The 19974-nt window shown below is 35.3% G+C and overlaps 2 protein-coding genes across 3 annotated transcripts; one reads left to right on the top strand and one right to left on the bottom strand.

Moving 5' to 3' along the window:
* The first annotated feature begins 453 nt into the window (after nt 1-453).
* Nucleotides 454-3475, top strand: LOC136221801 (probable ribosome-binding factor A, chloroplastic). 2 transcript variants are annotated; one of them, XM_066009226.1, is made up of 4 exons: nt 454-879; nt 957-1130; nt 2137-2343; nt 3037-3475. In XM_066009226.1, exons 1-3 carry the CDS (start codon nt 520-522, stop codon nt 2281-2283), a joined length of 681 nt encoding a protein of 226 aa, XP_065865298.1. In that variant the 5' UTR covers nt 454-519; the 3' UTR covers nt 2284-2343; nt 3037-3475. The 2 variants fall into 2 exon arrangements, with proteins under 2 accessions (XP_065865298.1, XP_065865299.1); XM_066009227.1 differs by lacking the exon at nt 3037-3475 and adding an exon at nt 2589-2919.
* A 1677-nt stretch (nt 3476-5152) lies between these two features.
* LOC136221637 (uncharacterized) lies at nt 5153-6692 on the bottom strand. Its single transcript, XM_066009036.1, has 3 exons — nt 6534-6692; nt 6338-6403; nt 5153-5501 (listed from the first exon to the last, which is right to left on the bottom strand). The coding sequence occupies exons 1-3, from the start codon at nt 6579-6581 to the stop codon at nt 5454-5456; spliced, it is 162 nt and encodes a 53-aa protein (XP_065865108.1). The 5' UTR covers nt 6582-6692; the 3' UTR covers nt 5153-5453.
* Between the last annotated feature and the right edge of the window lie 13282 nt (nt 6693-19974).

Below are 19974 nucleotides of genomic sequence, written 5' to 3'. Positions count from 1 at the left end.
TGAACCGATAGTGCAACAAATTGAAAAAACGATAGTGGCTAGGATCGTCTACGATTGATGGGAGGCGTGCTCAGACGGCTAGGGTTTCGTCTACGATTGATGGGAGGCGTGCTCAGACGGCTAGGGTTTCATGCTGATAACGTGTTGTAAATGTGTATATCTTATTACTTATGGGTGTAACATATATATAAATATAACAGGGGTATAATGGTCATCCATTACATTATTTATAACAAGAATTGATTTTTGTATTATAATTTTTATAACTAATTATGATTTTCATATAAAAAGCTAAAAAAGAACGTTTGTGAGCCTGGCCTTGTGTAAAGTCCAATAGACATAATTCAATGTAGCCCAAAAACTCAACATAGTGTTGGATGGGCTTTTAATCCAGTCCAATTAATAATATTCCCAGAATGCCCTTAGATATACCTTTGTGGATATTCTGAAAATGGAAATCAAAATCCAGAAAAACGAACAAAGGATTAGCAGAAGAGTTACCTGCAATTCTCAGTAGCAATGCTCCTTCAGTTTCACCTTCACCTTCTCAATCCGCAGAAGCAGCACCATCTTCTCAATACTCACCGGAATTCGCTTCCCAACACGACCGTACACTCCAACTTATTCTCAATTTGGAGCCCAACATCAGCTTCTCCTCTTCACCTCCGACCAAACCCCTCTTTCAACACCATAAAATGCATGGCTAACCCTAGAAGAGTGAAAATGGTAGCCAAACAGATACAGAGAGAACTCTCCGATATGCTTCTTACAGATAAGGTTATACAGTACGCTGTTTTGCCTGAAGCTGCTCTTGGTGCTGATAGATATTTGTCTTCTCTCACTACCATCAGCGACGTTGAGGTCTCCTCTGATTTGCAGGTATCTAATAACTGAAATTGTTTGAATCTTGCATGCTATTGTTGAGTAATTTAAGGGGAATGATGAATGTTTTGCAGGTTGTTAAAGTATATGTTTCTGTTTTCGGAGATGATAGAGGAAAGGATGTTGCAATTGCTGGTTTAAAGGCGAAAGCTAAGTATGTTAGGAGTGAGTTAGGGAGGCGTATGAAGCTGAGGCTGACTCCTGAAATACGTTTTATAGAAGATGAATCTTTAGAGAGAGGAAGCAGGGTAATCATCCTTTACTGTTTTTGCTTGTATGTTATTACATGATTATATACTTCTCTGGCTCTTCAAGATTATTTCTTGCTTTTTGATTAGTTTCACACCAAGCCTATGTTTTTAAACAATCCTTGTCATAATTGTGAAGCATTGCTATGTATTGTCCAAAATGATATCTGTAGGTAGGCATTGTGTCTATTATGTTGGGAAACATGCGGATAATGGAAGAAAAAGATGGTATCTGATAACATTTTCTTTTTATGAGAATGAATGGTCTCTGTTACAGAAAATTTGGTGTTTGCCCATTCAACGTCTGTCTGTGGATGGTCTTGGTGGAAATCCTTTTGTTGTGATGGCATGTGTTACATAAAAATGTTACTTCAATTCATATTTACAATTTAGTTTGATCATTTGCATGAACTTGTTTTGTGGTGGCACATATTTCGATTTGAAGTTTATTTGAATTTTTTTTTTTAAGGATTTATTGCTGATGAAATGATAAGAGAAAAAATCTCGGTATATATTCCTAAAATTTTATATTGTATGATGTGCACTGCTGCTATTTTTTGGTTGCAGTCCTTGCACTTCCTTTTTCTTTTCCTGCATATTACATTGTCCTGTGTCTTGATGTTCGACTTAGAGAAGGTTGAAGGTTTTGTAGTTGCTTATAAGGATTAGTTCCTCGTGAGAATGCTTAATCAACTTACAAATATTTAACTGAGGATTATATTGAACGTATCTTTTCCCTTTCTTGCATGATTCTAGCAACCTCCTTTGCAATTCATCTTTTGGAGATTATCTAATGTATTCGTAACTTTGTACATTTGACATTTTCATCAATTTTTCATTGCATGAAATTTTCTGAGTTTATTTCTTCTCCTTATTTCCCTCTTTTTAGCTTTAACTATATGTATTTCTTTCTTGCATGATTGTGGCAATTGTTTTAATTGTCACTTTTAGTTTATTGGATATTGGGTTCTCAGCTAATGCTGATATCTTTGATCATTTGTTTCAGGTGATTGCAATATTAGATAAAATTAAAGCTGAGAAAGAGGATGAAGTGTACGAAGATGATGATCTCTCGGAATTGTCTGATTCACCTCAAAATGATAAGGATTGGGACAGTGATGACCCTGATGAAGACATTATCTATGTAAAGTAGATGTTACTGAAGTGTCTGGCTTTACAACTGTTTGATTTTGAGCATGGCCATGGTTATCAGGTTAGTTTTGCATCCTTCTCTGGATGGATCATGTTTAAGCTGCTTACATTTTTCATTGGATCCACGACTGGTAGATGTCCATGTACCCGATGTACTTGGTCAGAATGCATAGGGAATCCACCCTGTCTACTAATAGTTCAGGATATGTACATATTTTATTAGCATAGAATATATTAAGCAGTCTGGAACTGCTAAACCAGCTATTGTGATGTTTTGGAACTAATGAATGAAGTATCTTCTATCAGCTTAAGTCAGCTGCATCTCAGCTCAATCAAAATGCAACAGCTTGTGGCAGCTTACTTAAGTTCTGTATGAGTTCCTTGCTCAGTGCCAAATCATTAATCCGCACATTCATCGTCAATTCAACGTGTGACTAAGCTAGATGCTAGTTAGATCTAATATATTTGTAATCGTCATAATTAACAAGATCACTTTTGTTTTTATAGATTGTTCTGAAGGAAGAATTTATCATTTTCACTATTTGATTGAACATACTTCATCAACCAATTTCTTACACACAACAAAATAATTATATTATTGACAGACACCTTCATCCTACTAGATTCACCAGATTAAGCTCTGTTATGGATTTGAATGGCCTATGACAATTTGTTCATGTATAACTATCCCTGTCATTTGCTCTATAACTTACTGCCTCATCCTATATTAAAGCATTTACTTGATCTGATGCAGGGAAGAGACCATAAGAATGTGTGCAAAATTGCAGAAGAATCTACTCCTGGTAACCATCTAGGTCTGATACATGAATCGTGTGCAAATTTAGCCATGATTTTGATGGTGTTGTTCTCGTATGTAGTATATGATGTTTAAATCAAATCTTATCATGTAATGCTATTTATAGTTTCAGAATGTTCAAAATCACAAATATCTTCAGAATGTTCAAAATCACAAACTCCTTGGAAGTTTCTGTGTAGGAACCAAACACTTTAGGCATCTTTTTGTTAGAGCTGCTCATTTTTTGGCTGCTTTCTTCCATTTGGAAATTCATTTTTAAATTTTGTAACACATATTTAACAACGAAAAAATTCCTGTTGAATGCATGATCCTTGTTCTGGGTGAAAACAGTGTATATAGTTCATATTTCTTTGTATTAATCAATTTGCCTTAGATATGTTGTGTGAATTTATATGTTTCTTTTTTTTTTAAGTTCGATTGTATGTATTTAAAATTTAATTGATTCATTAATATTTAAAGATAATTTTATTACCACATTTGTCCCATTTTCAATTTTAATTAATCTCAGTTTATCCTAAAAAACAATTTATAGGGCATAAAAATTATTTTGACATTAATCATCCAAGTCAATTTAGTGGCAAGTAAATATTTTGTAACAAAACATCACATATAGGTCCTTATGCACAACTTAAATTTTATTTTACCAAAACAGTAGCATAATTATCGTACTTAATTTTACCATTTTTAAAGATAAAATATCAATAAAAATCACTAATAAAATTCTTTGACAAAAAAGATAGAATTGAACTATACATTTTTTTTAATCATACATCGAGTTGCACGAAGGAGGCAAAATTGCCCCTTATCTCTATTTTTAAAAGCAAGTAGGCGTAGCCATTAATTGTGAAACTTATAAATTATTATTTTAAAAGTTGCAAATGCATATTCATTTACCTAATGTAAGGATATTAGAGTTTAAATGAGATAACAGAAGGGAACGAAAAGCAATGGAAATAAAGATTAATGAGAGCTAATTTTTGAGTTAGTTTTTTAACTCTAATTTACATTCTAAAAAATGTAAGGTCTTAATCTTCATTTCCATCATATCCCCTTCCCTTTTCATTGCTTCTCATCTCCGTTAACCTCCCAAACTTGTAAACTAAGTCTAAAGTAAAACAAAACTAGTTGACATAGAGGAAATATAATAGAAATGCATCTTACTATCTACATATAGTAACCCACTTTTGGCTCCTAACAAGGTATATATATATTATTCAATTTTATAACTGAAATCAGATTTTAACCACAGGAGTTAAACCTCCCCTGTTCACATTCTAAGCAGTGTACTGCATATCCAGATCACTTTCAGTTCAACCCGGTCGTAGATGAATTCACAAACGATTTTTTTTTTCTTTCCACCTCTATTACTTAATAATTTGGAGAGTTGAGATAATGCTATCCCTTTGAAGTTGCTAGTTTTAGGACACTGAAAAACCATTTGTTAGATGCTTTAAAACAGGCATGAAGTAAAATCTGAGATCCCTCTAATTGGAGGTCAGCGACTCCATAAAAACATCCAGCATATGCAATGTAAGAATATAGATAAACTATCAATTATCATCACTAGCACTTGCCATTGCCACCTCTATCACATCCTGCTTGTCATCATGTTTACCATAACATGTTCTTCTCAACCTATCGTTTTCCAAAATAAGAACATCGGCAAGCTATAATATCATGCCAACTCCGACCAAAATGAACTATTGATAATGACACAAGAACTTCTCCAACTTAGCATACAAACAACACAGCTTTATATAGGTTGTATACCAAATAACTACCAAGCCAAATCTTGCACACAAACCTCATAGCTTTCCAATCATTTGGTATATTCCCCTAATCATGTGGAATAAAAAAAAATCAAGAACAAGGTAACCCAACATATAAGGAGTTTCTTCAAGAGATGAAGCATCTCAACACTTTCTTTTTTAACACAAACATCTTAAGTTGGCACAACAAGTACAAGTCTACTACAAGTAGAGGATTATAAGTCAGATAAATGAACAACACATTATCCAATTAAACATTTTGTCAAAACAGTATAAAATCGAAGTGGGAGAACGATGTAGCATTTATTACTCAATGAGGGGAAGATTCAATCTTCCAACATGTAAGCGTTGTCAGCTATGCCATATAAAACATCTTCCTTGATGGCCAGGGCAGACCAAGTAAACAATTCCAGGAGAAGTTAAAAAACTCCAACTAAAAGAAAAAAATTTATGCAGATATAACCGATGCATCATGGTTCAGAAAAGCTTTACATGAAAATGGAAATCCAATACAATTCTATTGCTATGCATTTTTTCTATGCCAGCAAAAATCAAGTCTCTGCTAACTTTGACAACACAACTCTCTCAGTGATGAGCCTTTGCTTCAGCTTTCTTGTGTTTCTTTGCTTGTCCCTGTATTTGATAAGACAACAACATCAAACAAGCATTTATATGTGTTCTCAATCATGACTGTCAAAACAGAAGAGAGAGTTCAAGGTTCTCTCTCATATAAGGAGTGCTGTAAGCAAGTCTTTACTTATAAAAAAATATGGACGGACAGTAAAATTAATGGTTAGGTTCACATAGTGTTGGATGAGTAACAAAGAAAAACGTAAATGATAGTGAATAACAGAAAATGCAGCATAGTTAGTAGTATGCTAGAGAATATTATCCCTTCCATCACTCAAATATTAAAGTAGAAAGGCAGGATCACAACATTGGGGCGCGAAATCATACAAACAGGAACCACATCAACCAATTCAATATTAGAGGCAGCTATCAATAATGTGAAAATAAACGAGCACAATGAGAATTCTCAGACAAAGAGTACGAGATGAAGAGATACAACATATGGAGAGAAAAAAAAAAAAACAGATTGGTTGAATCTAAATTATATGCAAATGTAGCATTTATAAACAAAAGAACTCTTTATTTAAAGATTTTCCCACAAAATCCAAAAAATCACAGTCCATTCAGATAAATAGGGAACAAAGTAGAATTTCCCAAACTGAAGAATCAACCATGTAAATCATCCTCTGATTTAGACATTAACACATTCATTATCTTGAAAAAACATTGATCATATGAAATATACCAAGAGGCTGAAACTACAATCTTCACCAAAACCAAGAGACTATGCAAATAACGATAAAGGATAAATGATCAGAGCATGAATTGCAAATGCATAATCGTAAGAATTGGGATAGTATCTACAAGCACTACTAAAAAAACAAATCAGGAACATGTACCCTGAGATACTTCAACTTCAGGTTCCCGTACACAAGACCGAACGAGAAAGCTGAAACACGAGCGACCTAACAAAAGAGAAAATAAAACATAAGGAATTGGATTCAATTGCAATATCATCTTTTCGTTTGATCTTGAAGGAAAGATAAACAACTGTCTCTTCTGTTTATAATCTGAAAAGTTAGGATAAGAAATTACCAGAGCTAAAGTGCTGGTGCCGGCGTAAGGTCCAGGCGGCGGCGTCATTGTGGTTGAGATAGGATCGAGTGGAAGAGATGAAGCGCAGAAAGGAAAGGAGAAAAGACTTCTTCAGCTAAGCAGCGAAACCTTTAAGCCCTAGAATTTGGTTTTGCTTGATAAATGCAGATGTGGGCTTCATTCACTAGTCCTGAGTCTTAGTAAAACCTATTTTTGGGCCTCTACTTTACCGGATTCTTCAAAGGGTAATTATGAAAAACTTCATGACTTTCCTTTGAGTCGAAGCCTGGCTTTGGTTACCCGGTTCATCCTTTTTTTCTTTCTACAAGTGACGACATCCGGAGCCACCCGCAGGGGCGGAGACAGGGAGGGGTCCGGGCCCCTCCGACCGCTGGAACCACCATGATCACGAGTAGTTTCGGCTCCCTAATATTAGTCTATATAGATTTTATGTATTAACATTTTATTGTTTAAAGGTAGATAAGATGGTTAAAAACACTGGCTTCTTTTTCAAAGGTCCTAAATTTAATTCCCCTAACCTCAATTTATTTTAGAATGTGTTTATTTATTTAAATTTTATTTTTCAATAATTATAAACTATGTTACAATTATTTATTTATTTATTTTCATGACGCTTTTGAACTCATTTTTATCATGTCTTTTTCATTAAAAAAATTAATTCCTTATTTTTGAGACTCAAACAACTTAATTTCTAAATTAAATTTTAAAACTAAAAATAAAAAAATGTATGAATGTTATAATTTTTTTTTAGAAACTAGCATTGAACTAATACAAAAAATTAAATATATCCTATTACGTGTTAGGTTTGTCCAAAATTCAAAAATTCAATATTTTGGACCTATTAGGTACTCTCTAAATCCAAATTTCTAATTTTTTTTAAGCCTGTTAGGGCTTTATAAATCCTCTCTAATTTTTTTGGCCTTCAGAACGCACGTGTAAAATCGCCCTCCCCCCCCCCTCCAACCGAGTAATCATGTATTCGCTACTGACCACCCGTATGGGTCTAGGAACTCGTATCCGGTTCTAATAAAATTACTCAAAACTTGTGTAAAAGTATATAGAACGAGTATGGATATGGGACGAGTTTGGTATCCCCACTCTCGTGGCGATACTCACCATGTATTAAAAATATGTTTATTGTTGTACCAAAATCAACAATTTATTTTTATTTTAATATGTTAATTTCTAGACTATTTGAGTGATTTAAAATGTTTGAATTTAAAACGTATATTAAATTTGTGGGTTTTATTAAATTTATAATTTATTTTTTTATGTGTTAATTTTTAACAAATAAGGGTAACTACGAATTAGATGATATGTGAATGACATTCAAAAAAAACATACATGTTACGGTAGCAGAACAAGACGGGTAATTCAAAAAATAAACGAGTAAGAATTTAAAACTGATATACTGATATATACTATCCATTGTCATTCCTAATGGGATCAAAGTAAAATCCAGCACCTTATGTACTTTAGTACAAATTAAGAGTAAATTACATATGTGGTGTACAACCTTCAATTTTGCACAATGAAATGTACGATCTTACCAGGACCTCCCACTAAAATATTGTTAAGCCCAAAATATACCTAAAATATCATATATAAATACATTAAATTTACATTGAAGTCGTGCTATTTATATTCATTTAGAGTACTTTTACGTCTTTATTTACTTCTTTGATGCAAGGTACTTAATTATTTGGTTAAATCCAAATAGGAGCTAAAACGGAGGAAAAACCTAAATTACGTGCCAAGAATACGTATCAATCAGGAGACCGACTCCAAGAAGACAAGAAGCAGCCGAGAGACGGGGAAGAAAGCCCCTGTCGCGACTGAGATTTTCAGAATCTCAGTCGCGACATAGGAACACCAGTCACCGGAAATTCGAAGTTTTCAGCTCGTCCCTTCACCCCCTGTCGCGACTGAGATTTTCAGAATCTCATAATGAGACAGCGAAGAATTCTGCACAGTTTTCACATGTTTAAATCCAAGAAACGCGTATGTTCGTTTGGATAAAAGTGACCCTTCACCAACGGACACGACCCATCAATTACAACCCTTCACCAACTATAAATAAGTGATTCATTTCAGAAATCAATGTCGGAAAATAGTTAGAGAAATTAGAGAGTTGTTATGTTGAAGAAACTCTGACTCAGAAATGAGTCAGATTAGTTTACATTTCTGTATAAACAAACTTGCTGTACACAAGTTGTTATTAGATTAGTTATAAACACAGTAATATTAGTTTAGTTTCAAAGGTTGATCAGAGACAAGTTTTCATTCTGGTAGTGGACCTAGCGGTCTCTATTCCGAAGATTCAGCGAGAAGAACTAACGGCTGAAGCGCAAAGAGGTCTGACAAGCCTACGGAGTTTGAGGAAAAGATTGACAACCCGGATCTCAAAGTTTTCGTTTAAATGTTATCCATGTTTCTTCTTCTCTGTTAACTTGTGAAGATTCACAATTCACTAAGAATATATTTATTTCATTCAATACATTCTTCCTGTTGTTATTTTGATATTGTTCTGACAAAATGATTTTCAAAATGATAAATTGGTGTTTTTATTAAAACGTTTTATACAATCATATTTATATAGAAACTTTGTTGAACACTTGAAAGAATTAGTTTTTATGGATGATATGATCGCTAGCGCGGCTTATCGGATATAAAATATCAATTTGATTAAGGTAGAAATCACCTCAACATCAGGGGGATTTCTACGGTTCAAAGCCATTTAATTGCATAAATTCTTGTATTATTACATGTTCATAATCTTACCAAAGTTATAGTTGCTTTCTTTGCTTAATGAACATAAGTTTTATACCTTCTATTTATTCCAACTACGGAAGCATCTTGTAATCAAAATCTCAAGACAGAATTGTTCTCTAAGTTCAATATAATATTCTTATCTAATCCTAATTTATCCAAACCAATTCAATCAATTAAACGATTTTCTTTAGTTAAACCTAAAGACATGAATAAAACTGACTTAAATAAGTTTTTAGTTAAAAAATGTTCCCTGTGGGTTCGATATCTTTTATTACTACAAGCGTATACCGTGCACTTGCGGAAATCGCTCAACAAATATACAGCTGATAATTATGACCGATCATTAATGCTTTTACAAACAACTAGCTATCTATATATATGTATAAAATCTATATCTATATATACACATGGAGGGGTAAAATCTACCCATAACTCTTCCATTTTAGTATTATTAATTAAAATAATTACTTCTGTACTTTAAAATCGAACATAAATATCCCTAAGTTTTAATAGATATTAACATAAGAGTTTAAATGATTATTGACAATAAAAAATACCATAGTATATACGAGGTAAAAAAGAATCTCTATAGGGTTTGATGTTAATGGAAATAATAATATTGTATGGGGGCGGCCCGGTGCATTACGCGTCCCCGCTGAGCGAGGGTCCGGGAAGAGGTCCCACCACAATGGTGTACTGAGAGCAAGCCTTTCCCTGCCAATTTATTTGTTAAGAGGCCGCTCTCAAGACTCGAACCCGTGACCTCTTGGTCACACGACAACATAATAATAATATATGTTTGTTGAAAAAAATCTTTATTTAGATTAAAGCAATTTCCGAATCAATGATACAAGAAATCTGATTCATTTTTGTTGCCATATAGTTACTCAAGAACATCTTATAATAAGTACTTATGTTTATACGAAGAAAGTTGGATACTCTTTTACATATGTTATTATATGTTGATAATATGTTTATAATTTGCAAGTATAAATCTAAAATTTGTAAAACTGAAGGATATGTTGAATGGTGAATTTGAGATATAATACTTGGATAGAGTGAAGAGAAATTTTTTTGTATCGTAGATCATGAAGAATAAAATAGATGAAAACTTATGTCTTAGACAAAAAAAAAATGTAGAATAAATTACATACAATTTAAATACATTTTTGTCAAAGTATAGTAGTTTTAGGATTATTTTTTACTTAGAAAATGAGCTTTCTTGAACCTAAAAGAGTCCTTTAAAAACTGGATTTAGCTAAAATTAATATGAAGAATGATGCACTAAACTTGAAAAAATAGAAAGAAAAAAAAAACATGTTCGTTACGCAAACCAATCTTTAAATAGCATTACCAATATATAAACAAACTCTTGAATTGATTTGGGATATGAATAAAATAGTGGGTATAAAAACAAAATCATTTCAAAAAAGCACCCAAAACAATCCTAGTAATAAAATTCGTGCAGTTTTTTAGTTTTTGAGAAAGCGAGATCGTTGAACCATATATTTATATTTGTTTGGATGAATTGGTTTGAAACGGATGTGAAACCAACCCGTTGAGATATCAATTTCAAATAGGAAGATGTTTTATAACAAAACTTTTTCTTAAATGTACATGTGGCATAGACTAAGTAAACAAATAGTTTTGGCTAAGTCATAGCGTAAAACCAATTGTTTTATTAACATGGCTTTATATGTATTGAGCAAGTATATGTTGAACAATTATATGTATTTTTTATTTCTGGTCAACAACAAATAAAAATGGCATAAAAAATAAAACAGAGTAAATAGTGAGGCTTACTTGAATGATTATGAATTGCATGATTGACCAAATCGAGTAATGGAAAGACGGATCTCAAGGTTGGAGCATGTGAAAGTTTGAACAAAAGAGCTCGAATTGTGATCTAATTTCTTAATTGGATGTTTATTTTGCTTAATTTGATGCATAGGATTGTGTTTTGACTAAGAATCAAGCATGAATAAAAGAAAATTTCTCATCACCATGTATGACCATAAGAATCGGTAAAATTGAAAATATCGAAAAAACATGTCTAATGCATAAGCTGAGCATATTCCATAATACATATAAGTATGTTCTTTGGTTGATTTGAAGTTAACATGAAGTTCGAGAACTTGGATATTGAATTCAAAAATATAGAATTCCAAGAAGAGTAAATTTGACACGTTTATTAAAGAATGAACTCTAGATAAAAAAAAATGGAGTTTTTGGATCCCAAAACTTTAATATATTATTTATACACCAAATGAAGTTATTTTCACATTTTTCCGAGACCGAACGTATTAACTTTTATAATTAAAATACATCAGCCTTGTCCTACAAAATGATCATCTTTTATAAAAAAATTACTATTTGAATAGGGGTGTCACATAAACATTAAAACCGGTCATTATAGTTAGATTAAAACTTTAATGATTTTATTCTTTTTAAAATTACAAGATTTAATAACTATTGATGTTTTCTACCTTAAATTTTCATGTATATTTTGTTCTTGGTTGTTACTATTAATGAAATGAAGAGATGTCCTATTCCATTAATAGAAACGTGAATTGACTTAATTATGTAAAAAAAAAATAGTATTATTTGTTAACTTCATAATTACTCATGAATTTACATAATTAATTTTAGCGTCCTAACACTCCCAATTTAGAGAAATAATCGCATTGTACTTTCTATACAATTATATATTATACATATAAAATAATTCTTTTAAATTGTAAAATGTATAGGATAGAACAGGTTATGAGATTTTATTATCAATTTGTGTAATAATAACAAAAATCGAAAAGATAAGAATTGCAATTTGTGGAACTAAAATAAATAAAGGAAACGCGTGGAAGTATGTATGGGCATTGTAGGAGAGTGGCCGAAATAGACAAATAGGTGGTCAAAACGCAAAAATCTAAAATCTTGGACTTTACCCTCAATTCCCGGTTGACCATTACTTTTTCCTTAATTAAATAAATAAATAATCGCACTTTTCTTCAACTTTCAATAAAAACTCATAATATTTTTATTATTTATTTCAAAAAAAAAAACCTAAGGTATTGGATAAAATTGAAAATTAAGTTTTAAATATTATAAATTTTCAAAATATTTGAGTGAGTCTATATAAAAAAAATAAATTTTCAAAATATTTAATGATGTAGTTTTTATAAAAATATTAATTGATAAGGTTTAACTTAAAATATTAAGTTAAATATTTTAATTGTGATTTTTAATCTAATTAATTAATTTAAGTGATGGAAAAATAACCATTATCAAATGCATTTAAATTAAGTAAGAACTTAACATTTTAATTTAAGTGATTAAATTGATACTAGTCTGTCCCATTATATAAATTATTTTAGATTTTTTCATATAAACTAAAAAAATATTATAATTTTTTTGGTTGACATGGAAAGTTCAAGGACCATGAACGAGAACAAAAAAAAATAAAGAACTATAAACGAACCACTCTACGAAGCATTGACCCTCTATAATCAGATGATAGGATCTCATGGAAGTCTGCAGAAGGCTTATGATGGTTCATAAAACAAGAAGGTTTAATACATCATTTGGCCCCTGAACTTGTCCAAAAAAGTTGATTGACCCCTAAACTTTTAAAGTGTTCTGATAGTCCTCTAAACTTGTATAAAATGTTCAGTTAGTCCCCTGAACTTGCGTAAAATATAATCAATTGATCATTTGGTGTAAAAAAAAGTAAGTTAAATGTGGAAGATGCATTCCACGCATCTTAAAATGTTATTACATAATTTAAAAACAGATTAAAAAGGAAGTTATTGCTTGCTAAACTATACAATTTGTCTTCTCTAATATTAGAATCGTATACTCCGATTTTGGTCATTTTACTTTTTTTAAGACTCGTGGAATACATCTTCTGCATTTAACTTACTTTTTTTACGACCGAGTGATCAATTGATTACATTTTATGTAAGTTTAGGGAGTTAACTGAACATTTTATGCAAGTTCAGGGGGCTATCAGAACACTTTAAAAATTCAAGGGGTCAATCAACCTTTTTGGACAAGTTCAGGGAGCAAATGATGTATTAAGCCAAACAAGAACCTACAAAGTTCAACAACCATTCAGCAACGCGATTACCTTCTCTATAACTACGGATAAACTCAATCGACCAATGCATGTCCCGTAACTCCTGGCAACGAACAAGAACCCAGCCGTATGGATGGTGGAGATCTGCCACAACTAGGGATGACAACGAGTAGGGTACCCGCGGGTATTGCCAATTGTTGGTCCCTTATAAGGTTGCAAGTATAGTTCCAAGGGGGGGGGGGGGGGTTAGGAACTATTTAAACTTTTTCGCAATTAGGGCAGACTTCTTTTTCTAAGGAAAAAGGTTTTAACAGCGGCGCTGAGTAAACAGCAAGATACTGGCTTAGTCAACTGGTGACTAGGTCAGTTTCTTAGCTTGAGTCAGGAGATAGCACTTAGAGTCTATTCCTGAGCTCAGACGTTTAACGCGCACAACTCAACTTGACCTCTTTACTTGGTCAGTTTTTGGTTATTTTAAGCAAGCAATATAAATAAGGAGTTAAAGGTAAGAAATACTTTACTCAGCAGATTTATCCAGGTTCGACTTCTTCTAAGCCTACGTCCTGTCCCCGGAACACGTTCCGAGATTTCGAATCCTCTACTGAGCTCTTTAAAGGTAGAGCCTCAAACCTTTTACAATCTTAGCAACTGAGTATAACAAGAGTACCTTCCTCTATACCTCTACTCAATCCTAATCTCTCGCTGAGTACTATAACCGAGTACTGAGCCTCTCCTTTCTATCTTCTAGAAATGATAAGTGTTTTGTCCTATACAATGATTTGCTAAGACACTTTAGACGATTGAAATAATCACTCTAGACTTTTACACAAATATATGAATTGTAGTGTAAGATTTGCTTTGCTTCTTTGCTTGCAGAACTTGTGTAGAAATTTGGTCAGCGTAATGGCTTGATCAAGTTCTGTATAGAATGAAGCTTCTGATGGCACTATTTATAGAGACGCCTGGGCATCGGTCATTTCGAATTTCGAAATAACCGTTGGAGGGAAATGGCTTCCTGTCGTTGTCATCCTGACTTGCTCAGAGCTCTCGGCCAATCAGATTTGTGTATCTTCTGTCCTCGGTCAGCTCAGCAGACTGTCTCTCCTTTTACGGTAAAGTCAACTGGACAGCATACTGTGTCGTCTGAACTTTACCCAAAGTAGAAATACTTTGTCTGGAAGTTTTCTTAAGCCCGCTGCTGTCTTTGTACGTTTGTCGAATCTACTCAGCAACTTCATCTTGAAGTTGTTCCCGAAGGTCTTCTAAATCCTTCTGTTGCTGAGTTGCGTTTTGTCCAAAACGGCAACGTTTTGACAAACGCGGGCCGAGTTGTACTGAATTGTTTGACTTGGGCTTTAACACTTGTATTGGGCTTGAGCCTTTTAATTCTTGTGTCTTATAAACAGTTTTAACTCAACATTGAACAAACACATTAGTAGAATAAATCAAAGCATTTAAACTTAGTGTGTTTAGAATATTTTACTTAAACAATTTTGTCAAATCAAAATTATGTGGAAAGGTGTTTCAACAAACTCCCCCATTTTGATGTTGGCAAAACTATTCAGCGAAGAACTCAGTATTGAGCTCCCCCATGATAGTTGACCTATTACAACTTAGCAAACTCCCCTGTAAGGGTTGAGCTACTAACTTAGTTTTACTCTAAACATTTAAAGGTTTAATTTGAGTAAGTCTAAGGTCAGTTTTTAGATATAGGTCAGCTTATTAAACATATTCTATTTACTCAGTATAAAGCGGAAGGTTTAATCATATAGAGTGCGCTGAGTAATTTGTTGTTCAATGAGTTCTTAACAGACAATGTTTTTATAAACACATAGGTCAATGTCAAACATGTTATCAGCATTTGATTCAGTCAATAAGATTTATAAGTTTTAAACATAGCTGATTTAATTGAAGATACATAATAACTCAGTACACAGTAACATATATCATAACTCAGGAATAGGAATAAAAGATGCAGATATGATATATTGATATGATATATTGATAGTAGTCAGTGTTTACACAACAAAACTTATAGATAAAGCATATAGATTATATCTGACTTAGTCTATACTGAGCTAGCCTATCTATTTCTTTTTCTTGTGTTGCGATTGACTTCGCTCATGCTGAGCTCTAGCTGCTTGTTCTTTCTCCCCCGTTTTGTCAGCATCAGGAGGAGGAAGTCTGAAAGCATCAGTTAAGACAGCTCGAGTCAGTTCTTTAAGTTTCTCAGCGCTTTCGTTGACGCCGTCAAAAATTGCAACTCCATCAGCTGATACCTCTTTGGGTACGTTGAGTTCAGCAGCACTGAGCATGTTTACGCTAAACGCTTGAGCTTTGCCTTGCCAGATGAGAGCTTCAGTAAGACCAGCAAAGATTTGGTGAAAGGTCTTTAAAAGGGCTGTGTCGTAATACTGACGTTGAATATTGTTATGACGACTGTGGTTGAAGGTTTGTTATATGATAGACTGCATCTCATTCTGTTTCATTGCGTCAGTATCCATTTCTTGCTTATTCAGATTCAGCAAGCGAATAGCCTCACCAATTTGCTCTACTGAGCACTGATTGTAAGAAACCATTTGCTCGATGGTCTTGAGTTGCTCGGTGTGAAGCTGAGCAAAGAGCATCTTGATTTCAGATGAAGTGGCATAGTCGGGATTCACAGCTGACAAATTCTGAACTTGTTGGTGTAAAGAGTTCAAGTGTTGCACAGTTGTCAGCTGGATCTCAGCCAGCTTGGCAATTGAATACTGCTTTGCTTGCTGTGCTTGAAAGGTAATGATTACATTCAGCAAGTCCTTGAGTCCCTTAACTTCGTTGAGAAGTTGAGTGACCTGGGAAAGCTGAGTATTCTCAAAAGGTGAAGACCCAGTAGCAGGAGGAGTGGACTGTTGAAGGTCTCTGATCAATGCTTGAACTGAGTCAATGATCTTTTTGCCGGACTCAGTGGCATTCAGATAGCTTTGAGAGCCTTCAGGGACATCAGTGTGACCGGAAGGAAGAGGAGTGAAAGGAGTGACCTGGTCAGTGACTAGAATAGCATTTTCAATCTGCACTTGAGTTTTAGGTATAGTTGATTGATCGGCAGAGAGTTGAGTTGGAGAAGTGGTAATCCGAATACTGTATGTGCTGACGGCAGAAGTGTGTGGAGTCAGCACCATGCTTGAAGAAATAGCATTCACAGTAATCGGCTCACTGACTGGTTGAGGCGGTGGAAGCATTTTGGTCGGCATGTTCCTGTTGAGAAGAAACAGAGGCTTGCTTTTCTAATGACGCCGATGTAGTAGAGGTAGGTTGGCGTTTGAAAAATTTGAGCTTTACTGAGGAGGGGTCCTTGGTTGTCTTTGAAATGACAAAGTCAGGAAGAGTTGGTGGTGGCACAAAATCTTCACTGACAGGCTTCTTACTGGCCTTAACCAACTTTCTTCTTCTACGAGGTGGAGTGACAGTTTGACTAGGATCTCCTGAGTGAGAGGGGGAAGATTCGTGTTGCTCATCATGAGGCTGGTCAGCTTGTTCTTGGACTGGATCAACATTGTGTTAATCAAGTACTTGCTCATCTCCAGCAGCAAACCCAGCATTGGCCTGCTCAGTCTCATGTTCACTGGCAGTCTCCTCAGAGTCCTCAGCGTCATCCTGACCGCTGGCCTCTTCTTCTTCTTCTTCTTCTGTACTGTCACCATCGAGCTCTTCCTCTACTTGAGAGATGAAATGATCATCCAGTTGTACCTCATGTTCTTCGGACTCAGCTATTGTACCTTGACACTGGGTGAAGTGAGAGTCACCCGGTACAACAGAGTCTGTAGGTATGGCGTTGAGGGGAGTCAGTGTAGAAGGCTTCTGCTTTTTCTGAGGTTGCTCAGCAGTTTCCTCAGTTCCAGGCTCACCTTGCCTGCTTCGTTTCTCAGCTGACTTACCAGCTGACTTCTGTCTTTTTGCTGGTGACTCAACATTTTAGGAAGGAGTCTCAGTAGTTTTTCTTTTGCGGGAAGCTGGGGCCTTAGTCCTTCTCCCTTTCTTTAGCTCAGCAGTTCCCTCAGCTTGTCCAGCAGCAGCAGCAGCTTTACCTTTCTTCAAAGGCTGTCCGAATTTTAGAGCTCTCAGTGAGGCCGCTGTGATCTCAGATCCTCGAGTCTTCTCCTCACCTTCGAGATCAACCTTGTGGTCAAGTAGGATTCTGGTGATGAGCGATCCTAGCCTCAACGTACCAGAGCTACGTAGGAAGCCAGCGACGAGAAAAACTGGCATATTGATTGGAGTGTACGTCAGCATATGCCATATAAAGCATTGCTCGATGTTAGTTGCTGATGTAGTGCAGTTGATCTTCGGGTAGATGAAGTAGGTCAGCAAGTAATGAGCCATCTTCTGGTGCTGACCCATAGATGAAGCTGAGACTTCTCCTGAGTGACCCTCAGGTTTGCAGAAGTTGTGTGCATACCCAGTGCCATCCTGATTTCCAGATCTTCTCAGCCTTGCTCCCTCAGTTTTCAATTTGAGCAGATTTCCTAAGTAGAGAGGGTTGATGAAGATGTTTTTCTCTTTCACCATTGTGCACAGATAGTCAGTGTTGTTATTTGCAACGCGGAGGTTATGGTAAAACTCCCTTACCAGGTCAGGGTAGGTGTCATCCCTAATCAAAAACAGCTCCGTCCAGCCATTTTGTGAAATCCACTCGCAGAAGGGTTGTTCGTTTTGTACGAAGTTTTCTGATACCCATCTTGAGGGCTTAACTTTCCATTCGCGGACGTTCTCAAAAACCTTGGAGTAGGTCCTGATTTTTACAGGCTTTCCCTGACCAGAGGTTTGGCCAGCTTTTCCTTTGCTCGGCGAGGTGACCTTGGTAGGTTCCGGCACAGAGGTTTGCCTGGAAGTGTCATCGGAGCTGGGCTTTGAGTGGCCAGCACCGGAGATGTTGTAGGAAACCTTAGTCATTTTTGAGGATGGGAAAGCTTAGAGGGGTTTTTAGAGAGAAAGAATTTCTTTGCCAGAGAGTCCGGTAAGCGTAAAGAATAAAAATGGGAAATTACCCATTATTTATAGAGGTGAGGAATGGATCTTATCGAATCCATGTGTCAGTTTTGCCTCGGGATTGTCAACCGACAATAATCCTGGCATTTATGACACATTCGGCGCGTACGTCATCCTAGGTGGCTATACGCGTGCTTTTGCAATTATTCTAACGGATCTAACACTCAGCTTTTAGAATGCCAAGCGTTTGATATTCTGAGTGGTCAGTATTGCATTAATGGGATGATGTCTAAGTTTAAGTTTATACTAACTTACTCAGTGTGCAAGTTTACTCAGTATTTGCTGTTTAATAAATTTCAATGAGTACACAGCAAAAACAATCATTCAGCATAGTAATTCACTCAGCATGCATATTCATTTAGTTCAGGAATTTACTGAAGAGGATTAAACATACCAATAGCTTCTCTCAGTATGCTGAACTGCTCACGGGCCAGTGGCTTCGTGAAGATATCCGCAAGCTGCTCGTCCGTTGGGACAAAGGTCAGCTTGATCTCACCTTTGAGTACATGGTCTCTAATGAAGTGATGTCTGATGCTGACATGCTTCATTCTGCTGTGTTGAATTGGGTTCTTTGAAAGATCAATTGCACTTTTGTTGTCACATTTGACTTCAATTGTCTTCGTTTGAACACCATAGTCTTCAAGCTGTTGCTTAATCCATAGGACTTGAGCAACACAATGACCAACAACAATGTACTCAGCTTCAGTGGTAGACAAGGCTACTGACGCCTGCTTTTTGTTGAACCAGGATATCAGACAGCTTCCTAAGAAGTGACATCCTCTAGAGGTGCTTTTACGTTCCAGCTTATCCCGTCCATAGTCAGCGTCAGTGTATCCGATTAGTGTAAAATCATGAGTATTGGGATACCATAAACCTGCGTTCACTGAGCTTTGCAAATATCTAAGGATTCTTTTTACAGCAATGTAATGAGATTCCTTAGGGTTAGATTGATATCTAGCACAGTAGCATACTGAAAACTGAATGTCCGGTCTACTAGCTGTTAAGTAAACTAGAGAGCCTATCATACCTCGATATAATTTGCTGTCTACTGACTTACCATTCTCGTCAGCACAGAGGACAGTGTCAGTGCCCATAGGAGTGGATATTGGCTTGCAATTTTCCAAGTCATATTTATTTAATATCTCCTTGGCATATTTGGCTTGACTGATGAAGATGCCACTCTTTCCTTGTTTAATTTGAAGACCGAGGAAGAAGTTGAGTTCTCCCATCATGGACATTTCAAACTCAGTTTGCATTTGTTTGCTAAACTCCTTGCACATTGATTCGTTAGTTGCACCAAATATTATATCATCAACATAAATTTGGGCCAGCAGGGTATCTTTACCCTTTCTCTTAATGAATAAGGTTGTATCAGCTTTACCCCTGACGTAATTTCTAGTCAGCAGGAAACTGGGCAGCCTCTCATACCAAGCACGTGGTGCTTGCTTGAGGTCGTACAGAGCCTTTTTGAGTTTATAAACGTGGTTAGGGAATTTATGATCCTCAAAACCTGGAGGTTGATTAACATAAACCTCCTCGTTTATAACT

This window comes from Euphorbia lathyris, chromosome 3 (genome assembly GCF_963576675.1).
Source record: "Euphorbia lathyris chromosome 3, ddEupLath1.1, whole genome shotgun sequence".
NCBI classification, from domain to species: Eukaryota; Viridiplantae; Streptophyta; class Magnoliopsida; order Malpighiales; family Euphorbiaceae; genus Euphorbia; species Euphorbia lathyris.
The sequence above is the reverse complement of the archived record's forward strand: the minus strand, read 5'-3'. Positions and strand labels throughout refer to the sequence as shown.